The 21633-nt window shown below is 41.0% G+C and overlaps 1 protein-coding gene across 1 annotated transcript; it reads right to left on the bottom strand.

Annotated features, from left to right (window-relative positions):
- Positions 1-420: 420 nt before the first annotated feature.
- On the bottom strand, positions 421-15790 carry cygb2 (cytoglobin 2). Its single transcript, XM_070828151.1, has 3 exons — positions 15591-15790; positions 3131-3362; positions 421-1112 (listed from the first exon to the last, which is right to left on the bottom strand). The coding sequence occupies exons 1-3, from the start codon at positions 15788-15790 to the stop codon at positions 948-950; spliced, it is 597 nt and encodes a 198-aa protein (XP_070684252.1). The 3' UTR covers positions 421-947.
- Between the last annotated feature and the right edge of the window lie 5843 nt (positions 15791-21633).

The raw sequence follows: 21633 nt of genomic DNA, 5'->3' as shown, positions 1-21633 counted from the left end.
CTCATAATAACTTATTTTTCACATTTTCTTATTATATTATACCATAATGCTAGAAAAAAAACTAGCTGGACCGCAGTTCATGAGTAATACTGCTCCTTGTTTCCAAATATTTTACATGTTTCATGTAGCCTTTTCGCATAATATCATCTGTTATGCAGCCTTCAAGTGCATATTTAAGAGCCTTTTATTAGGTTTTTGTTAAAAAAAAAAGTTGGTTTGAGAGAGCATTATCAATAACCCACTTAGCAACAGTAATTAACAGTAATTAGCTTGCTAGTGATAGTCGCCAAGATTTCATTACTAAGGGAGGGAGGAAGTCAACTGTTCAGCTACAAATGCCTCTGTCAAGAAATCGAGGAACTGTTGTTTGAAACATGACTTTGAATTTTGGGAGGCTGATCTGCCAACATTACTGTGCTGCACATGTGGCGGACGAGATTGGAAAGCTTGACAGGCCTAGCAACAGTAACTAAGGGGGCATGGCTTACCGATGGGTCACTAACGAAGGCTTAATGAACGTAACAGAGCAGTAATTACACCTACCAGTTTATTAAAGCTTCTGTTTGACTAAGCGCTTGTCTTAGCTCTTTAATGGGGAGGTTCCCATGCGACACAGGAAGTGATGTGTTGTAGAAGTACTGTATAGCTAGCATTAGCAGTGATAGCCTCCATGGATAGAAACACAGACCAAAGCACCACTAACACTGGCTAAAACGTTATGAGGAGAAAAGTAAAATGTTGTCTGGCTACATTGTTTGGTGTCCAAGTGATTTCTGAGAAGTGCCACGAAGAATCACCACAGCAATGAAGGCTTAGCACCAAAATGTCACCAAAATAAAGTACAGAGTTGCACGGATTACCACGTTAATCTTATCCATGTCTGTGAAACCATCCTCACAGAACTCCTCGCAATTAAAACTCCTTCACCCCCTCTTCCTCCAAACTCTTCACACTGCTGAGCTGGAGACCTGGAGCCAGCCCACCTCTGTGTAGGCCCCCGTCACATGCCAGTACACCGCCCCCATCAGTTTGGTCCACACCATCTGCACCTCTGCCGTGAAGAACTCTGGGAAATCCTCAGACAACACTTCCAGCATCACGCCGCTCAGGATCTGGGAAGAAGGAGGGTGGGAAAGAAACCCGATTAACATGAAAAAAGAGGGAAATGGTATGAGAAAGAGAGGAGGAGAGAAAGACAGTGACAGAGTGGGAATATGTGGCTCTCGTTGTAATGACAGGTGGAGGGAGGAGGGAGTAATGCAGAGAAATAATATTCAGTAAAAAGAGCAGAGAGATGGAAGTAAAGAATCGAATTCACTGTTACATAAAGTGGCCGAGGCAGGTGAGAATTGAAAATGATAACAGTAAAGCATGAAAGCAGTGGGTGGACAGGCGATACAAAGGGAATGAAAATGACAAAGTAGAGAGAAGGGACAACACAGGTTTGGAGCGAGGCAGGAGAAGATATAAAGGGAAAGCAAAAATAAAAAGGGAAATGTGGATTTAAATGTTGTAGGAAGCTACAGCTATGAAAAATGACATTATTCATTTGTAGTATACAAACTGGGGACACGAAGAACCGCCTAAATATTCACTTTCATCTAGAAATAAAACCTTAACAAGGCAGGAATTGCATTTTAGCAAAGATGTTCTCAACAAAACATCCATTAATTGGTATTTCCAAAGCTTTCGGCCACATCTCATGACCTTCCTTAGCGGACAGATTTGTTCAGTTGTCATGGAGATGTTTTAGTTTGTTAACATGTGGCGTAAATACAGTCATATATGGAGAAGAGATTGTACCCCCCCCCCCCATTTCTTCTCCCATTTGAGGACCTTCAACCACATGAAATAATCAATTAATCACCATCACTGTAAAACATGGTTTAGTGATTTATCCACAAAATGATCAATTAAACCTTTAAATTATTTTTCTAAAGGCAACCAGAAGCCAGCAGAGGGAAGCATGAATGACACTAATGTGTTCTCTTCACAGCTGCATGTATGAACCGACTGCAGACGACTTTCAAAAGACATGAAGGGAGGAAGAAGATGCTTCCGCTCCTCAGCCAGATGAAGAGGGAATCACATTACAGTTTCACACTAACAAATTAAGCAACCATATGGTCCAAATTAAACACTGGATCTTAAACATTTTTGATGTTCAACTGATCTGATTCAGTTTTTTTGTCTTTAACAGCTGCTTTAATAATATTTTGTAATTGGTTGTTATACGATTTTGCTATACTTTTTTCTTTGATTGCCGTATGTTATGTCTTAAGTTGATTGCTCATTTACTATTACAGCAAAAACATGTTGAACTACTCTCTCACTGTTTCTACTGTACACCGCTCCGTACCGCTGAAGGCTGTAGTTCTTATATGTATAAGAAAATTACTAAATACTTTACACTTTTGATCCACTCCAACCTTTCTGCATGCCTTTTACACACAACACAGAATTGTAATTCATATTTCTGACATTTCAGGAAGTGACTGCATGAGCTGGTATACAGTGATATCGCTGTTGCAGGGGTTACAGCTGTAACAGAGCACATTTCTTTACCCAGCATCACTGATGAGGTGCAACAGACTTCAAACAGAAAAAGACAGCCAAACACTGCTTTTCATCCTGGTATTACTGTAATCGACTCCTAAAAGTAGCTGAATGGCTCTTGATGCGTGTATACAGTCTGTCATGTGCCTACATCATAGCTTTTATATTACACGGAACATCTGCGATCAAGAAACCCTTGTTAACATCATTTCTGGACTTGGTTTAACCAGGACAAGCAGGTGATATCTGCATTTGAGACATAATAAGAGCAAAACAGGAGTATGATTTGTCAGCCTGGGTAAATTAAAAAGACAGTAGAGTCCCATGCGGCATTAGATTGGTAGTGGGAACATTTCTTTGGGGTGTTTTGATAATTAAAGAGGCTGCTGAAGCCAGAAAATACTTATGCATCAACACATCTGCTTATCCAGGAGAGAAAGCACCAGACAATTATCTTTTAGGGGACACAGTCTACTTTGTTTCATGGCACACCAGTCAAATGGCCCAAACTATACAGCAACACATTCAGCAACATTGGGCTGACAGAGTGACGTATCCCATTCCCTGAGGTTACCTTGAAGTACATGGGTTCCACCTTGTGTTTGATAGCGTGGGCCTTCCCCACCAGGGCCAGCACTGACGACACCTTCTCTGGGTCATGGAGGTTCTCCACCACAGTATTGATGGCGTTCATCACCCTGCGGGCATGGTGCCGAAGTTGGCTGCTTCGCTCCATCTCCTCGGGATCCTCCATGTCCTGGAACTGGCTGAAGTATTGTTTGGCTGATGGGAAGTTGACAAAGAACCTAAGGAGGCAAATACATTTCAGAAGAAAATTACCTTTATTAGCCACATTAGCGGTGTGACTCTGGAGATGGCAATGTCTGCTAGTCACTCTACTTATCGAGTTGACCAATTAAAAATAACAACAATTTCAACAAATATTAGATGAAGCCGGTGGAAATTTGATTCCCGGTCCTCAGAGGATGAATCCTCAAGACTTTGGTGATCCCCTGACTTTTCCTTCTTAGTGATCCTGTGACCTTTCACCTAATGCCATCATTAGATGGTTTATGACAAAAAAATTACCATTTTAGTAAGCTAACAGGCTAAAAGTAAGCACTCTATCTGCTAACATCAGCATGTTACCATTGTGAGCACGTTAGCATGCTTTTTTCAGTTCTTTCTGCATCATGTTCAAAAAGATGAGCATTGAAATTCTTCATAATAAAATCCAACAGCTCCCCCACTCCATCACGCTAAACTAGCTGTGTTAAAGACAACACAGGTAGCACCTTGGTACAAATTATTTCTCCTCTCCTTGTCTTTCTAATAATGAAGATGATGGAGGTGTTGGACCAGAAATGTGAGCTACCAGTTCTTGTCAGCCATCCTCTCCATCTGTTATACTTGAACAGTGTCCCTGTGATTGGCTGGCGACCAGTCCAGGATGAACTCTGTCTCTCACACAATGTCAGCTGGGATTAGTTCCAGCCCAGACAGTCAAGGATAAGTGATGTAGATAATGGATGGATTTGTCATGAAATTTAGTACAGTATTCATGTTCGCTTAAGGATGACTTACTGGTCCAGAACCTTAGTTTATCACCAAATACCTACAAAACATATGACATTCCCATCAGCCTCATCTGTAATTAGTACAGTTCTTAGTCTGAAATTTGGGTAAATTAGAAAATGTTTGCATGGAAAAACAATAAACTAGGCTCAAAGCACGCTGTACCTTTACACAGTGTCACCGAACCACTAGCACGACTGTTTTGTTTTGTGTCTTAAAGGGTCCGGTTGACTGAGCAGGGAATCTGAACTGTGGCTGTGACCGATTAGTTTCAATTGTAAATTTGCACACACTTTTTTTATCAACGAGGACCCCATGAAACAAAGGGAGTGAGTGTGTTTTACACAGATATATGTGTGTATATATTCAGAAAAGATATGAGTAGGCTATGTGATTAGAGCAGTAATCTAACATAGATGATATCACAATATCCCATAGTAATTCCATTAATACCCATAGTTTGGGTTTCTTACTTTCTGTACTGTTTTGTTTCGCTATTGTGTTTCTGGAGGAGTTTTACAGATAATTCCAGAAGAAAGGCAAGATATGAAAGCCTCAATACACATAGACAGGGAGTGATGCACTAATGCAACAACCACATTACACAACATAGAAATTTTCACTGAATATTGTTGTTACTATTTATTCTTGCATTGTTGTTGGTAAAAAATACCCAACAAGACAGCAGTGACATCAACTAGGCTTAACTGGGACAAATCCCGTCAGACAGTGTAGTAAAGCCAGTGAAAATCTATCATAATGAGAACCGCGCATGCATCACAACATTAGACCAAAGCATGCAGGGAGTCATGCTTGAAAAATAAAGATTTACCCAAGAAATGAACAGACCACAAAGTCACTCTTTTTCCAATTTCACCACACTTATTATCCAAATATGACCCTCAGTCAGTCTGCAGACATTATTCTGAAGCCTTTAAATGCACAAATGCCAAAAATCCTAACCAATTTCTTGTAACATTCGGCTTTAGTAAGAGGGTTTTTGACTAAAGTGTAGTTCACACATACACACTTCGTTCTTTTTCGTGCTTGTAAAGTGTCTAAATCACCCCTGCAGTGCCAGGCAGACTCCTTTACACTGCAGTAGCACTGATGAGGCCCTGATAGTTAGGATTGATCAGAGTATTTGAGTGTAATTGGATGCACGTGTGCCGAAGAATGGAGTCTAATTTTCCTGCATGTCTGGTGATGTTTATATGAGAGCCTCAAAAACACCAACTGAAGGCACAGTATTGAGCAGATTAAAAGATTCCACGTACAAATACTGTTACTTAACTGAAATTTACCGAAAGGCACAGAGTGCCTGTTTTTGGGGCTTTTTGTGTGAATTTAATTAAATCAAGGTTGAACCACTTGTCACTGTTAAGAGCAGCGGATGTATATACCTGATCTGTTTGGATAGATCCATGTTTTACTTTAATCTGATGGTTTTCAGCTCAGACTGTCATGACGATGAAATGCTGCAAGATCCAACCAAACAAGTTTGGCTTTATGACTTTTTAGTAACAGTGAATCAGGTGCTTATTCACACATGAGACCAGTGTATGTTTTAAAGGGATTTAAAGTACATGATGGATTTGTTTGCTCTTTGTTGTTAATAACATTTTGCCACTTTTTTCCTTTGATTTTCATCAAATACTATCAAAACTAGCAAGTTGAAGTTTAGCCCTACATGAACAAAATGCAACCCTCTGATTCATTTGAATGGAGTGTTAAAGATGTGCAGCAAGAAAAGGTTTAACCAGGTTCAAAATTTGCTGCAATGCAATGTAACATCAATAGCCAATCACTTACATGCAAGTGCACATTCCTGAAAAAGTACATTGCTACGTCAATGTACTGTTCCTACTGTTAGCCTCACAGTCGTCTCAACAAAGGATAAATAAAATAGGTTGCAGCAGTGATAACTTGCCACAGTTGTCAAATTCTGTCTGCGAGTAATACAAATCACAGTGGTGTCTGATAGGCCTTTAACACATCAATCTGTGTCTGGACTTCCTGGAACATATTTCACTGTCTCACTGGCACCATTTACAACACAAAACCACCAACGCAGCCCCTTTGTTGTTTGAACGCTGAGCTCTTTTCAGTGTGAATCCCCACTAAGAGTCAACAGCCATGTTATAGTAGCTCTGTGAGGCTGTGCTAAGGTACAGTGGTGCTTTAGGTGAAAAGTCAGACGATCAACAAAGTCATTAAAATGCATCCTCTTGGGGCCATAAATAGCAGAAGCAAATTTTATGACAATCCAACAGTGAAGTCATCTCAGTCTGGACCAACCACTCAATAGCCTTCCGCAGAGCAACGCTGCTGGTGAGGCTTGATGCAAACTCTAGATCTGGCATAATCTGGAGAAAGTAAGTAAAAGCAAAGTAAGTAAAAGCCAAGTAAAGCTAACATGCCCTGACATCCTCTCACAAACCTGAGAAAGTGTCAGCTGTTGTCTAACAGAGTAAATAACTGGTCCTTGCCAAGTTCACCTCTGAGCTTTTCAAAGCTCATTAAAGACTTGTGATGTGAGAGAAGATGTCACTTGTGTCCGATGTGTCTGGGTTGTGTTTGAGGGCTGCCCAGTGTGTACCACAAGAGTTATTTTAGGTGCATATGTAGTAAATTCCATTCTTAAACCACCCTGGTAGATGCAAGACGAGAGATAAACAAAGAAAATGTAAATTGTCTTGTGGGATTCTGGTTACGAAGATTTGTTTTGACTCAGCGGTTTGACAGTTTTCATCACAGCCGACTGGGAGCTCACAGCAGCTCAGTAAGAGAGAGGGAAGAGTGTATGCCAAAGCGATAGGAAAGTCTCCACGAGCTAGCTCGTAAAGGGGTCTGTGACAGATCTGACAGATTAGGTATTGTCAGTTTTCACTGACAACAATGCAAAGCATAATTGTCAACACAGAGCTTTAGAAATGTACAGACACACAAACACTGAGTGGAAAACAGATGGATTTACATGTGTGCACACACACACACACTTCTGCTCTGACCCACTTTAAATCTTGTCAGTGCTCCAGCTGAGTAGAAATGCTACTACAGTTATTTCCCAGTCGGAGTTTGGCCCTTGGCGTCCCTGCTACACTACATCCATATCCTCCAGATCCTGTGTCATGCTAGGCCTAGTAAGGCTCTGCTTGCCTGTAGCACTCCTTGCTTGGCTCTACCAGCTGTCACAATACGATGCACTCTTTTCCTCGGTGACAGAAATAATAGAGACTTTCTAGTAGCTCTTGTTCTGCTAAGACAACGTTAAGAAGACAGAGCGCTGCTCTGATGTTTTCTTTGAAGAAAAAAAGAGTTGAGCTTGAACAATAAGTGTAGCCAAGGCATGGCTTTACAGGACATGAAAAGAATATATGCAACAGGTATTCAGGCCATGTGCCATATGGTGCATTATTCAGTCCAGTATGCCTGGTAATAACATGATAAGGCTGAGTGGTGGAGGTTGGAGTGAGGGGGTTATGGATGGGCGTGTAGCTGATTTTCACACAGGAGATGAGACTTCACCTCCTGTTACAGAGCTAAATATCAAACTCCTGATTCAGGCCGATTTGCCTTAAAAATATAAGCTAAGACGTTACATCAGTGATATAATCTTGTTCCAGATATATCAGCATCAGTGCATACGCCAACTGACAAGAAGCTGAAGTACAGAAATGCCAAACTAGATCCATGGTTTGTCCACCAGAGAGGACAGATGAGTTCATTTTTCAACTGTAACATGTCCCACTCCAATTCAACGGCATAATTCACTGGTTCTTCATCTATGAAGCTGCTGCAAGTCCTTTATTGACAATGCTAATCACCTGTGTGGACATACTGTTACTGTTTTATGGTAAACATCCGATGTGGATATAGGTACTTTTTAGCCTTTTGTTAGCCTTTTATTGGACAGAGACAGTGGATAGATCAGGGAGGGGAAGAGAGGGGTGAGAGAGAGGGAAAGACATGCAGCAAAGGGCCACAGGCTGGAATCAAACCCGGGCCGCTGGGGTAAGCCTTTATGGTACACGCTCTACCAAGTGGGCCACCCAGCTCAGTAACACCTCTGATGTGAATGAACCCATCACATGCTCCATGCCAAAAGGCCAAACTCCCAAAAAATCCATGTACACCTTTAAAATCATTACAAAATCATTTATGCATTGAGGTACGTCACATTGTTAACTCTTCTGCTGTCAGGTCTCTGACCACAGACAGTATACCTCTTTTAGAGACAACTTAAGTAATTAAACTCAGTTGTGTTTTCTGCAATGCCAGGACGGGTTGTGAGCAGTGTATTTCCTTAATGGGGTGATACATGATGGAAAACATATGTTGGACCACAATGCGACCTGATTTTTGATGTGTCATGTCTGTAACACTTCATGTCTGTGGAGAATGGTGAGAAACATTTTGTCCCTGTGTGAGATGAGTTCTGGCGTTTAGTACTTTGAAGAGCTTCTTGCACCTGTCTCTGCATTTAAATGAAGTCATCAAAGCCAGAGCCGCACCATTAGTGGGGGTTGTTAATCACACTTTGATTAGACTGGAAGGGTTTTCGTAATTCTTTGGAGTACCATGAATAGCCTTGAGCCTCGCTTCAAGGGCGTCTTGTTCACAAGGCAAACTCTGTGTCTCCATACATCTGGCTTGACTATTGCTGAATAAAAATGAACCATATAATCCTGATTTAAGTAGACCCACTATTAACTGAAATGTCTCAACTACTGCTGGATAGACTGCTGTGACACTTTGTACAGACGTTCATGTTCCCCTGACGATGAACCTTGACGAGCTGACGAACTTTACTTTTAGTGTCACCAGCAGATTGACATTTTTGGTTTTGAGTGAAATATTATGACAACTTCTAAATGTTATTGCCATTTAATTTGGGCCACATATTCATGGTCCTCAGAGGATGAATTGAAATTACTTAAATGACCCTCTCACTGTTCATCTAGCTCCACCACCAGGTGAGCGTTTCAATTTAAAACCAAATGCTTGCTAAACTTATGACATTCCCATCACGCTCTGCAGCTAAAACGTGTTGGTAACCAGTCCCCTGCATGTAACTATGTTACAGGATGGTTCTCCATTGGAAATAATGGCCGTGTTCGATGAAATGTCACACTTGTGCTTCATGTGCGAAAGCCCTGTAAAGTGACTCGCTAATGCTACTTTAACAGATACCACTAGGCATGTACAGTTAACCAATCCTATTTGTGTGTCCTGTTCCAAAATCCTGTTATAAATGCAGCATGAAATACCTCAAATTAATTAAATGACATTGTCTCATTGTTTTTTTTGCCTCATTGTGACACTTAATTATCCTCTGCTTGATGAAAATGTGCTAGAATTTTCTCATCAGCTCTGTCACTACAACAATACTATTCAGTTCAGTATGTATTGGTTTTATTGTGTTCACAAAGCTGCCATATGCACTGTTCTGCCGACGCCTGGGGTGCTCTCACTCTTTGGTGCAATTGCATTTGTACGCATTGGTGAGATCAAGTGAGGCCGTTGTCACTGTCTCTTCTCCCCATGCATCCAGACAGATGGATTGACATGAAAATGCAAAGCCCTGTTCACACGCGCGATGCTGTGCACTGATCTCAGGCGTGTCAGACTGTGACCCAGAGTCAGCCTCGGGTAATGTTAGGCAACTGAGGAACTGTTGACGATCCCGCTCTGTGCACCAGAGACAGAAAAATTAAAATGTAGTGTAAAGTGCTGAAACAAGCGGTCGCATCGATTAGTAGAGCAACAGAAAATGACTCAACAACAATTCTGATACCTGACTCAGTATTAAAGTCTTTTATCAATCAAAAATGCCAAACTTAAGATGAATATCTTTGTGTTTTAGACTCCTGGTCGGACAAAACCAGTCTGAAGGCATCACCTTGGACTCTGGGATATTGTGCCGGGCCATAGTTTACTATTTTAGGAATTTATTGATTATTTGTATGGATACTTACTAGTTACTAGTACATTCCAAATACTAACATAGAAACAGTTGACAATGAGGAATTTCTTAAAGGAGTATTGACACTTTTTACAGTTACATGTGTACATTAATATCACTCTCAGGTCAGTAAATATGAAGTTAGCTGAACCACGACAAGAAATAGTCTCCAAATTGTGCTTTTATGCATGAGTTTTCTTACAGTTTACACAAACAACATATAAACGTGTTAAATAATGACGTTTAGAGCTGCTGGTAGGTGGATTTTGTTACCCTTGGACTGAGCCAAGCTGAGCCAATTTATTTACCTCTGAGCAAGAGTTTACTCAAAAGTGGGACTGTTCCTGTTTTGGCGTCAGTGAATGGTTCTTGGTATGATTGAATCCATGATGAAAATAATCATCATCATTTTCAGCTCTAGTTGTCAGTTCTGTTCGGTCTGTCTTGCACCCTGTTGACACATCATTTGTCCTGTTGCTCCTTCGTAACAAGAAGCTCAAAGTTGTCAATATGTATCCACACCACAGTCCCCAAAACTAATTCCTGAATATGTAATGTGCTTGGCAGCTTTGATATCAGACGTCGGACCAACCAAGATGTGAAAGGAAGAAGAATGTCATCTTTTCATCAAAGGACAAAATATGGCAAATTAGGGAATGGAAGATATATATGAAATTTGAAAGGACTGACAGAGAAGACAACAGATAGCGACGCATTTAGGTGCCAAAGCTTGTTGCTGTCATCCACTGATAAGAGCACAAGACACACACACATACATACAGAGAAAAGATGCTCTCTGCCCCTGCCACTACCTCCCTCGGGGATTCTCATCACCCCAAACTGAAAATCAGTTTGTCTCACTCACATCAGTCTCCTTGGCTACGACACGCTGTCCATTTTAACAAGCCCTTGAGGGCTTTCTTAGTGTAACACTGAGACAGTTTAGCTGGGGACATTCAAACGCATCAAGTCTTTCTTCTATATATATATATATAAAAACATGAAAAGAAGCAGGAAAAACACAGTCTAACCGCGTGACATCCAGTTGGTCTGCAACACTTTGCAGTGAAGCTTCGCAGAGAATTACTGCCTGTTGAAGATTAGGCTCTTGGAAAAAAGATGTGTGATTCTATATATGTGAATATATATATATTATAGATATGTTTTGACAACTTAAGAAGACATTAGCAATGGTTGGAGTCGTCAGTAATATAAGAAGAAAATTTATGACACATGAACTGTCTTCTATACATGAATTTTATGTATATGTGAACAAATTCACAGCCTCTGTGGTGTGTGTACTGTAGTGTGAGGAGAAGTGAACTATGAAGTATTGCTTTAGCATCTTAATGAGGGAGGAATGTGATGTTCCTGCGTACCCTACACTTGTCACAGCTCAGTTGTTGGTGAGAGGTTGAGGGAATGGTTACAGAACATAGTGTGTGTGTGTGTGTGTGTGTGTGTGTGTGTGTGTTTGTTTGTTTGTTTCTGTATACTTTGTTTCTGAATAGAGTTTAATTTAAAAAAAAAAAGGATTATTGCATCATCACATGCTGCAAATTGGGACTCAATAAGCTCACACAGGTGTCACATTATTTTGCATCTTAATTTCAGAAGAATTTAAGAGTACTTTGGTTAAAACTTTTGGGTCAGTTGCAGCTGTAACCACGCCCACAGTGATGTCACAGTGTACCGACACACCCTGAAGTGCACTCCTACATCACTGCAGCCAGATGAGAAGTCAGACCACTGGAGGTCAGCAAAAAGAAGATTTTCAGCTGCCGTTGAGCTGCTCTTAGTAAATAAATTCATGGCTGTCCAGTTCCAAACAAGTGCATCATGATATGCAACAATAAGGGATGTGCTGAGGAGCAAATCATCATCCTGGGTTTGTGTTTGATCACAGCAGGGTTTGATTGTCCAAAGTAAATGGAATATAACTGGTCATTTTCATGAATAGTCCTTGAGATGAAGTCTGTGTTAATGTGAAATTATGGATTGTTGGCTGGATTTAGGTAAGAGTTTGGTGGGGGTGAACGTGAGAACAGAAAACTGGAAGAACTTCAGTCTAATTCAGAATGGTAACTACTGTATAGTATCTTGTAGGGATCATGGTTGGATATCGTGTTCCAAGATGGCACCTCATTCACTCCAATGAAAGTTGCTCCTCTGGCACTTATGCTAAAGCCTTTTTTCGGTTTCCTCAGGGTTTTTTTTAGATACATAGAGTCAGAGGTGGCGAGCTTGAAGCACATGACACAAGTCTGAGGACTTGCTGGACTAACATCGCCAAAAAACTGGACTTGACCTTCACTTGGTATTTATGACTTGAGACTTGACTAAGACTTGAGACAGATGACTTAAGAGGATCTGAGTTATTAGAGTTACTAGATATTTAGATGCTATGATTTTGTTTTGAAACATAACTCAGCATACATATGGGCAAAATTTACAAACTTTCAGCTGTGCTCAATGAACAACTCAAACAAGAACAATTGAAATACCTCAACACAACTAATATTACAGGTGGTTTCTCCAAATTCAACACAATATGCCCCTTTTAATGACTACTGCAGTCTCAAAATTATTCAACCCTTTCTTGACAAGTATCTTTAGTACTCAGTAGAGCACCCTTTTGCTGTTATGACCTGCTGCAAACACAATGCACAGCCAGACACCAGGTTCTGACAGCGTTCCTGAGGAATCTTAGCTCATTCCTCGTGGGCAATAGCCTCCAGCTCTCTAATATTCTTGGGTTTGTGTGCCGCAACTGCCTTCTTCAAATCCCACCACAAATTTTCTATGGGATTCAAGTCGGGTGACTGTGACGGCCACTCTAGTATCTTTCATGACTTTTTCTGAAGCCAAGCCATGGTGGACTTTCACTTGGGATCATTGTCCTGTTGGAAGGTCCAATGATGTCCAAACTTCAGCTTCCTCACAGACAGCATGATATTTTCTCCTGGAAGCCGTGATACTTGATTGAATCCATCTTGTCCTCCAAATGCTGCAGGTTTCCAGTGCCAGAAGACTCAAAGCAGCCCCAAAGCATCACCGAGCCACCGCCATGCTTCACTGTAGAGGATACTCTTCTTCCTTCGGACATACCACTGATTCAGATTCAGGTTACAGTTTTGTTTCATTGCTCCACAAAGCAGAGTCCAAAAACTTCTGTAGCCTATTTATATGGTTTTGAGCATATTGGAGCTGACTTGTCTTGTGCTTTTGGGTCAGTAGTGGTGTATGTCTTGGAGTTTGAGCACGGACGCCTTCAGCATTTAGTTTGCACCTGACTGTAGAAACTGAAACCTCAGTGCCTGCTGCCACCAAGTCTTGATGCAGGTCTTTTGCAGTCACTCAAGAGTTTTTGGCCTGCTGCCTGCTCAGAAATCTGGTGTCAGCCGTTGATAGCTTCCTCTTTCAGCCACGTCCAGGTAATGTAACCAGTGTTCTTTCAGCTTCGAACTTGCAAACTATGCTTCTAACAGTATATCTAGGAACATTCAGTGCCTTTGCCACCTTTTTGTATCCTTCCCCTTGTTTGTGTAAGGCAATGATCTCCTCTCTTAGCTTTTGGCACAGTTCTCTTAAATTACCCATATTTCTAACATGCAACCAAACATCACTGTGAACAAACCCTTAGCCAGTCCAGGTACTTGATGTGTTCTATCTCAAGCACACCTAATACAGCTAATGGTTGATTAGTTGCATCAGGTGTGCTTGAGACAACACCTGATTTGCAAATAAGTACTCTTAAGTTTCTAAATGTTGCCAATCCACCAAATTTGAAATGGGGGTTGAATAATTTTGAGTGCAACTGTATGTCGCCGTGGGCTAGGACCCCCGCCCGGTGTCTTTGCTCTCTCTTTGAGAGCTCTGTCCTCCTCCACAGCTCTCCTCAGAGGGATGGCAGTGGAAGACATCTGCACTGCAGGAGCAATTGGCGTCACCATGTCCTTTTATTCAGTTCTATTTGTGTGACACTTCTGACTTTTCTCTAAACCATTCAGTATTGAACGTGCTTGGCGACCACACTGTCAGCTGTGGGCATGTTGCACACACACAGTCATCACTGCTCTAGACACCCAATATATGCGCTTCAAGCTGTCATGTGCTCTCCTGTAACTTATTTGGGACTACAGCGGTGTGGAACCACTGTCCCTGCCTGTTCTCCCAACATAAGTTCACTGTGTGTGTGTGTACCTCTCTCTTTTTATGCAAGAATCTTAATTTGTAAATGAACTAGTAACTAAAGCTGTCTAAGAATTGCACCTCTGTATGTGTGTTAGGGTCCCACTTTGGCTGAGCCAGCTAACCTTCTGGTGGCTCCCAAACACATGAATGACACAAAATAATAATTATTACTTCAAGACTTCACTTTAGAAAACTTCTACAGCCGTGCCTTTTTTGACAATTGTGTATAGGAAAAGTTGCTTTGGGCCTGCGACCGTCACATGACCTGGAGTTCTGACTGTGGCCACAACAGGAGCGTCAACAGGGGCTTGGAGGGGATCTGCAGCAATTCGACTTATGAAGGTATACTCTGTGCACAAACATGTCACAAACATGTCCACAGAGCACTAAAACTCTTCAACCATAACCTGTGATGCTGGCTTAAAGGTCAGTCCGTTCAGAAGCCACTGAACTAAATAATCAAGAAACTTTTATAGCAGTAAAACATCAATAAACCAACACCCACCAAGACACCTGCACGGTAACCTTTAGTTTACTGTGCACTGTTGATTTCATGTCAGATTATTTATCTGATGTCAGATTTCAGCAGATTACCTTTGACATGTAAAAGAAAACGACCTTATAATTGTGTGACAAAATGTCATCTGTTACAACCTCTGAACAAGGATTAAGGAAAATTGGGACTAAACATGTCAGACACAAGACACAGAACTGTAATTATACATGACAAATTTTTATGTTATATAGTTGATTTTCTTTCCTGAAGTTTAGAAAGAAATGTTCTGATATGTATTGATAAGGTTATCAAAATGAATAAATGTAGATGTTATGTATAGTATTGTATCGTATCATAGTATAGTATAGTGAAGTGCAGTATAGTATGTACGGTACGGTATGGTATGGTATAGTATAGTATGGTATGGTACAGTATGGTACAGTATAGTACAGTATAGTATAGTATAGTATAGTATTATAGGATAGGATAGTAATAATTCTAAAACAAAAGAATGCGGAGGGCAGGGGGTAAATTAGAGAGATCTGATCACTTTTCTTTCTAACCACTAATTATGAAGGATGCACTGGATGGAGACTTGATCACAGAGAACTAATAGAAAGCGGCTCATTAGTGAGAACAAAGCACCAACATCCCAACAGAGCCACAGGCAGGCACTGCTGGACTGACGGTCAGCACACGCAGCCTCAAACACTGGTTCACTGATCTCATGTTTGAAAGTTTTTTTCCACACTTTTTCCACAGTGACCATAAAATCCTGGGCTTTCACCTCTGGACGAAACTCACCTTATGAGCACAGACACCCCTACGTCCTCGCAGTTCTTGTACACGTGCCCCCACGTGTCCTGGATGATCTCCCTCTCGGTGTCGGACAGCGGCTCTGCGCGCTCCGGACGATCCTCGCACTCCACCTCCCCTCTCCTTACCCCCAGGAGCTGCGGAGGTGGAGGCGGTGAGGGCGGCGGCGGAGACTCCCTGCGAGACATCCTCCTGCGGCGCAGCAGCCCGGAGGCTCCCAACAGGGCCCGGGGGAGGTAGGGAGCGAGGGAGGGGGGGAGGGAGACGGAGAGCTGAGACCCCACGGCGGGAGCTGGGAGAGGAGAGCCGGGATGAGAAGAGGAGCAGAGAGGAGAAGGAGGAGGAGGAGGAGGAGGAGGGGGGAGAGGGAGAAGAGAGGAGGCAGGCGGCGCTCACAGACGATAAAAGACAAACGACAATGAAGCTCCTAGGTCCCCCCACTGCCACCCACCACGCTCTCACTCCAAACTCTCCCTCGTGCGTCCTCGCTCCAACTGAAAACTTATTTCTCTCACTGTTTTGCTCCCTCCCTCTCTCCTCCTCTCTTTCCTCCTCACTCCTTCCACTTCTCCTCTCCCCACTTCTTTCTTGCTCTCTCTCTTGCTTTCTCTCACTCTCCCCCAGTGAGGGAGATGCTCGTCAGTGATGCTGCCGCTGATCCCCAGTCACCTCTCCTCTCTCCCTCTCTCTGGTCCTCTCACTCCGGTGGAGGAGATGAGACGTTCAGGGGCTGTGGTGTGTGTGGTATGAGGACCTGATGGAATGAGAGCGGGGACGGGAGGAAAACAGACAGAGAGAGAGAGAGAGAGAGAAGTGGAGAGAGGGGTGGAGAGAGAGAGACAGCATTAAGGGTCTCTGATACCACCCCCCAACTGGATATTGGCACATCCACTGAGTGAGAATTTGTTTTCCAGACACATATCAGCATCAAAATAGATTTATAATTACTATAATTATTGTTATTATTTATAGAGATACGATCCCTCTGCATGAGTAAAATTCGCCATTATGCAGACGATACTGCTCTTTGTGTTGCTAATTCTGACCAGTTAGTCACTGACTCTGACACTGACAACTCCTTTAAAGCTAATCATTGTATAAATAAGAATGGATCAAACCACCTCACCTCATTACCCGCAATGTGTCTTTGCTGTGCTGAGCAGGTGAAGTTGGTTGGCTTAAATGAGAGGGAACCAAAATAATAAAGTTGTGGGTCAGAAAATGAAAGGAATGTGTCAAAAACTGCTATAATGCTCTGTAGAGTCGAGGGAAACTGCAGCAGTGATTCTCGGTTGGTTTGTCATTACAAGTAAGCCACCATATTTCACATTACAGAGCCACTGTTATGAAAATATTGATTATAGCCACCTTAGCTTTATTAGGTGTTGTCAATGTTGTGTCATCTGCTGTCTCAAAGTGGCCAAAAAAATCAATGAATGTAGGTTTAATTCACTGCAAGATGCCTTCATTAATCTTAAATTAGTATTACTTCCATTAGTAATGATGAAATAAAACAAATTTCATGCTAAACATTAACATAACATTTAAATTAAAATGAAAGCATCATGTAGAAAACCCTGTTGGTAAACAATAATGGATACTTGGTGTAGTAGAGGAGGAGCACCTCCTCTCTGACTCGTCAAAATAAGATTGTTGCACCAGTTTTCCTCTCAGTTCTGGATCAGGAGGAGACGCCGCTGCCTCCCCACTGTGACCCCTGGATTTCATTTACCGCTCTGCCCTCAGGTTCATCACTGGTGATAGTTACAGCACTCACCGCTGCTTACGTTGTGTATGACAACGTTGGTTGGCCTCCGCTGTTTCAGAGAAACCATAGTAATAACCACTCACTCTGATACAATGTTGTTGGAAAATTCCTATCTTATATCTCATCTTTGCCGCTCTGGCTCTTCATATTTAACATGCTCCAGTGACTGGTTTAACGCTCCAGGAGCCCTGAACCAGAGTGGGTCGAGGAAAGCCTGCCTTTGATGTTCGCTCATGGAATTAAACACAATGTCACCCAAAAATCAAACCATTCATAACTCTCTGTAACCTCAAGAACATTTGATCTCTACCTGCCTGTCGCTGGCTTCACTGAACCTGTGCCTGGTTTACTGCCAGTTCTCTCTTTTACAATTTGAATTGTTTTGTTTCTGCTCTATTAAATTGTTGACAGGATGTTAACATAAAAGCTCATATATGCCCAGTAAACCTACCCTGAAGACATGAAAACTGTTTCAGGCGTGTGAATGATAAAAAACGTTCCTCTCTGCTGAGCTACGACAGAAACACTGCACACAAGCAGTGCACAACATTACCCACTACCCAGACAGACAAATAAGCTGTGGACATGCATGAAACTGTCTGTAACGACATGTACAATACATGTTATGTATAAAATGGCCGTACACGGAGCCTCTGACATGAAGGTATTTGTAGAATTACAGCATTACAGAAGATACCTGAGACATCATTTTAGATGCTCACTTTTCTAATATAACTGCTTTACATTATAAGTTCCCCTGCTTCCTTTCTTTCTATTCACTATTTTCATTTCATTTCATTCATTTTCATTCCTTTTTTCTTTTTAATCCTGTAAATATTTCTGTCAATACTGGCAAAATATCGCATTCTTAAAGAGTAATCGTAAGTCAGAGGCTGTGCCCACGATTTTAGAAGTACTGAGGTCAGGACTCAAATAAATATGCCTTAATGCCCCCAAGAAAATCTTCAGTTATTTTTCCTCTAAATTGTATCTCCCCACATGATGGTCTAAATGCTGTCTCAGCACCTCAGAACTATAGGAGTCTACAAACATGGAACCAGCCCATAAAATAATAATAATCCCTGCACCAGGATGCAAAAATGACCAAATTCATGTGAATGTGACATCGGTGTCCTCAATGGTAGCTATGACCCCACTAGAGTCTACTGAGTCCTAAAAGGAATTAAAACATCTGTCAGTGAGTTCAGACTCTATCACCTGTTTTCAACAGAAATCGCTTTGAGGTTCAAAAATTTGCACGACAAAAGGACAGACTAATCAAAATTAATTATGATCGATTCTAGAAAATATTTCAAGCAAGATTTTGCTTTTGAAATGGGTGAAATCGCTTCATCCCACTGGAGAAAACAAGAACTCAATGCAAGACAAAATTACTTATTAAGATGGAGAGTTTTGCAGTGAGCAGGTCCCAAGAGAGCACATCAGTCTCAGAAAACAGATGACAGTGCCCAAGGAGGTCAAACATTTATCTATATTCAATCTGGCACTGTAATATTGAAAGCGCCACATTTGACATTCCTTATCAGCGTTTGCACAAAAAAAAAAGATGGAGATGTTTGATAAACTGCTGTCTAGACAAAAGCAGAAGGGGGACAGTGGAGGACGACGCTGATGACAGGTCTATTATGCCACGGAGGCGACTGGAGAAGCCAACAATTGAGAGATGGAGCTGTGACAGCATTTTGCAAAATGCGCCACACCAAAGGGTGTCACTCTGTCACTCGTCAAGGCAAGATGAAATAACTCACTCAGACATCTTCAGTCTGTCACTCAAGCTTTGCCTGTGCTCAGTTTGTGACATTAAATTTACAGAGAAATGTACCCAGTCTACTACTATATGACAGATGAATCTGTGTGGCCATATATATGTGCATATATATGAAATTATACTGTAAGTAAACAAGGAGCAAAAGGGACTGCGGACAAATGAACAGTAAATGGATGATTGTTTACTGTTACATACAGTGTATTTGTCCCACAGTAGACGTGAATTAACAAACACGTTAGACAGCTGTAGGTCTGAAAAGCTTTACCTTTACTGCTGCTGCCCTCTACTGTCTCCTGCACTTAAAATAACATAAGGCAGGTCTGTGCTGTCAAATATTTTGACTAATAAGGGCATGTGAGGTGAAATGGTATGATGAGTTATACTAAGATGTGAGGTTTTTAATTTCCAGCTGAAAAGTGGAATCTAATTTGAAGTTATTAGTTTGCAATAATGTAGTCTTCAATCTATGCAAAGATCTCTTGGCTGCAAAGACACAAAAACTACCTTTATTTATGTAAGTATTTCAAGAATAAACGATCACAAGTTATAATGACTTTAATGCTGCATGCTATATACACACATAAATATATAAATATAATTGTTAAATATTTTTCACACATATTTTAATTACTTTATATTGTTCATTGTTGTTGTGGGGAAATAACTGCAAAGTTGCACTGGTATAATTCGTTTACAGAGAAAGTGAGACAAGAAAATAACTGTTGCAATGAACATGATAAAATGGAAACAGGATCAATTGTGTAAAAAATGACTACATTAAATTAAAGTCAAAAAAGCAGATTTAGTGTGAAGCTACACTTTAACTTGAAAGGAGCAAAATGTTCAACCTTTTAAAAATGCGACAATGTGATCTATTCTTAATTGACCATATTTTACATAAACATTTTAAATAACTTTGTGGCCCATCCATCTACCCAAGGGTCATTACCATGACAACTGCTTCACTGCAGTATCAGTACACGGTGGCTCTCTTGCTCCATCCTGTGTCCACCTACAGTTAGTGCAGACGTCCAGGTGAGCCCTTTCTTCAAATGAATGATGTCACGCAAATGTGGACAATGTGCGGTCACATCAAATTATCTCTTGTGGTGCTACAATGGCATTTAATAGACAAATTATTTATTCAAATCATCAACTGCAGCATTACAATTTATTCTTGAATCAAACACTGATGAGTTATCTTTGGGCCTGCCATTAAAGACACTCAGAAGAAACCCATCATATAAGAAACAAACAAAGGGAAAACATTCTGTGTTTTGAGTGAGAGACTAATTAGCTACAAAAGTCAATTGAGTCTTTTGTCTGCAGATATTTTACCTGTGGAGCAGAGAAAATGAATAAGGTATAATTAGTAACATTAATGACGGCTGCATTGTGTTTCAGAGCAATTTAATTTTGCCGTATTGATCATAAAATAAGCATTTAAACTGTTGTTATTGGTCATTGTGAAAAGCGTCTGGTTCTATGGTAATGTACAGTATACTATAGTAATGTACTGTACTGTACGGTATTTTATGGTAATGTACAGTACGGTATTCTATGATAATCTATGGTATGGTTTTCTATGGTAATCTATGGTATGGTTTTCTATGGTAATCTATGGTATTGTTTTCTATGGTAATCTATAGTAAGGTAGCGAATAGGTATAGTAAGTAAGTCTTCTCTCCCATTAGTGCTGGCTTCACAGTGGAGCATTCAGGCCCAGTCAGAACTAAACCACTGTGGTCCAAACAAAACGTTAAAGAACATACGCAAGATACAATAACTAACTACGTTACTGCATCCTGAATATCTGTGTGGTTGGTTTTCAATCACTGAGCATGAAGAAGAAGTTTACCTTCAGGGATTTCTGCTAGAAAGACATTAGGGATTTGAAGCTAAGTGTGTGTTGTTGAAGCTGATGACTTGAATATCTTAATATGCCACAAGTCACAGCATGAGCAGAAACTGTGAGCTAGAAGATATGAACGTGGCCTAATGCTAATCCATGCGTGACACCTATATATAACCTACTTAATTATGTAATCAGGCTGAATACAAGTTTAGTAACTCAAGTTTAATAAGCAAGAATGCAATAAACTTCAAGTTTGGTCAACTTTGATTTGATAGAAAGCAGAATAAGCACAGAGACGAGTAAGTAATCAATGACAAACTAATGTAATGTCATGTTTAGGTTTCCTGAATGTGAGCCTTCCTCACTGACATCTATTTCTGCAGCGCTTACATGGAGGCACGTGGTCTCCATCAGTAATGTCTCTCTTTCTGCATCAGGGGGCACTATTTCAGCACACTCAAATGTGTTGCCAGTCTGAAAAGTAAAGGGCAACAGAGAACAGACTTCAGTACTTAAACTGTGTTTGCAGGAGAATATATGTTTGATTACTGCATCTCTGCTGGTGAAAAGGTTGACTGAGCTTTTGCAGTTAAATCTGTCAGACTTCTGGCAACATTCT

This window comes from Pempheris klunzingeri, chromosome 3 (assembly GCF_042242105.1).
Source record: "Pempheris klunzingeri isolate RE-2024b chromosome 3, fPemKlu1.hap1, whole genome shotgun sequence".
Classification (NCBI taxonomy): Eukaryota; Metazoa; Chordata; class Actinopteri; order Acropomatiformes; family Pempheridae; genus Pempheris; species Pempheris klunzingeri.
This window is presented reverse-complemented; position numbering and strand designations above follow the sequence as displayed.

Bases quoted from the DNA above. Each gene is read 5' to 3' on its own strand.
- cygb2 (XM_070828151.1), bottom strand. From the start codon at position 15,790: ATGTCTCGCAGGGAGTCTCCGCCGCCGCCCTCACCGCCTCCACCTCCG. The intron at 3,363-15,590 runs GTGAGTTTCGTC...TTGCCTCCTTAG, and splicing joins GGGGTGTCTGTGCTCATAAG to GTTCTTTGTCAACTTCCCAT. The intron at 1,113-3,130 runs GTAACCTCAGGG...CCTTCTTCCCAG, and splicing joins TGGAACCCATGTACTTCAAG to ATCCTGAGCGGCGTGATGCT.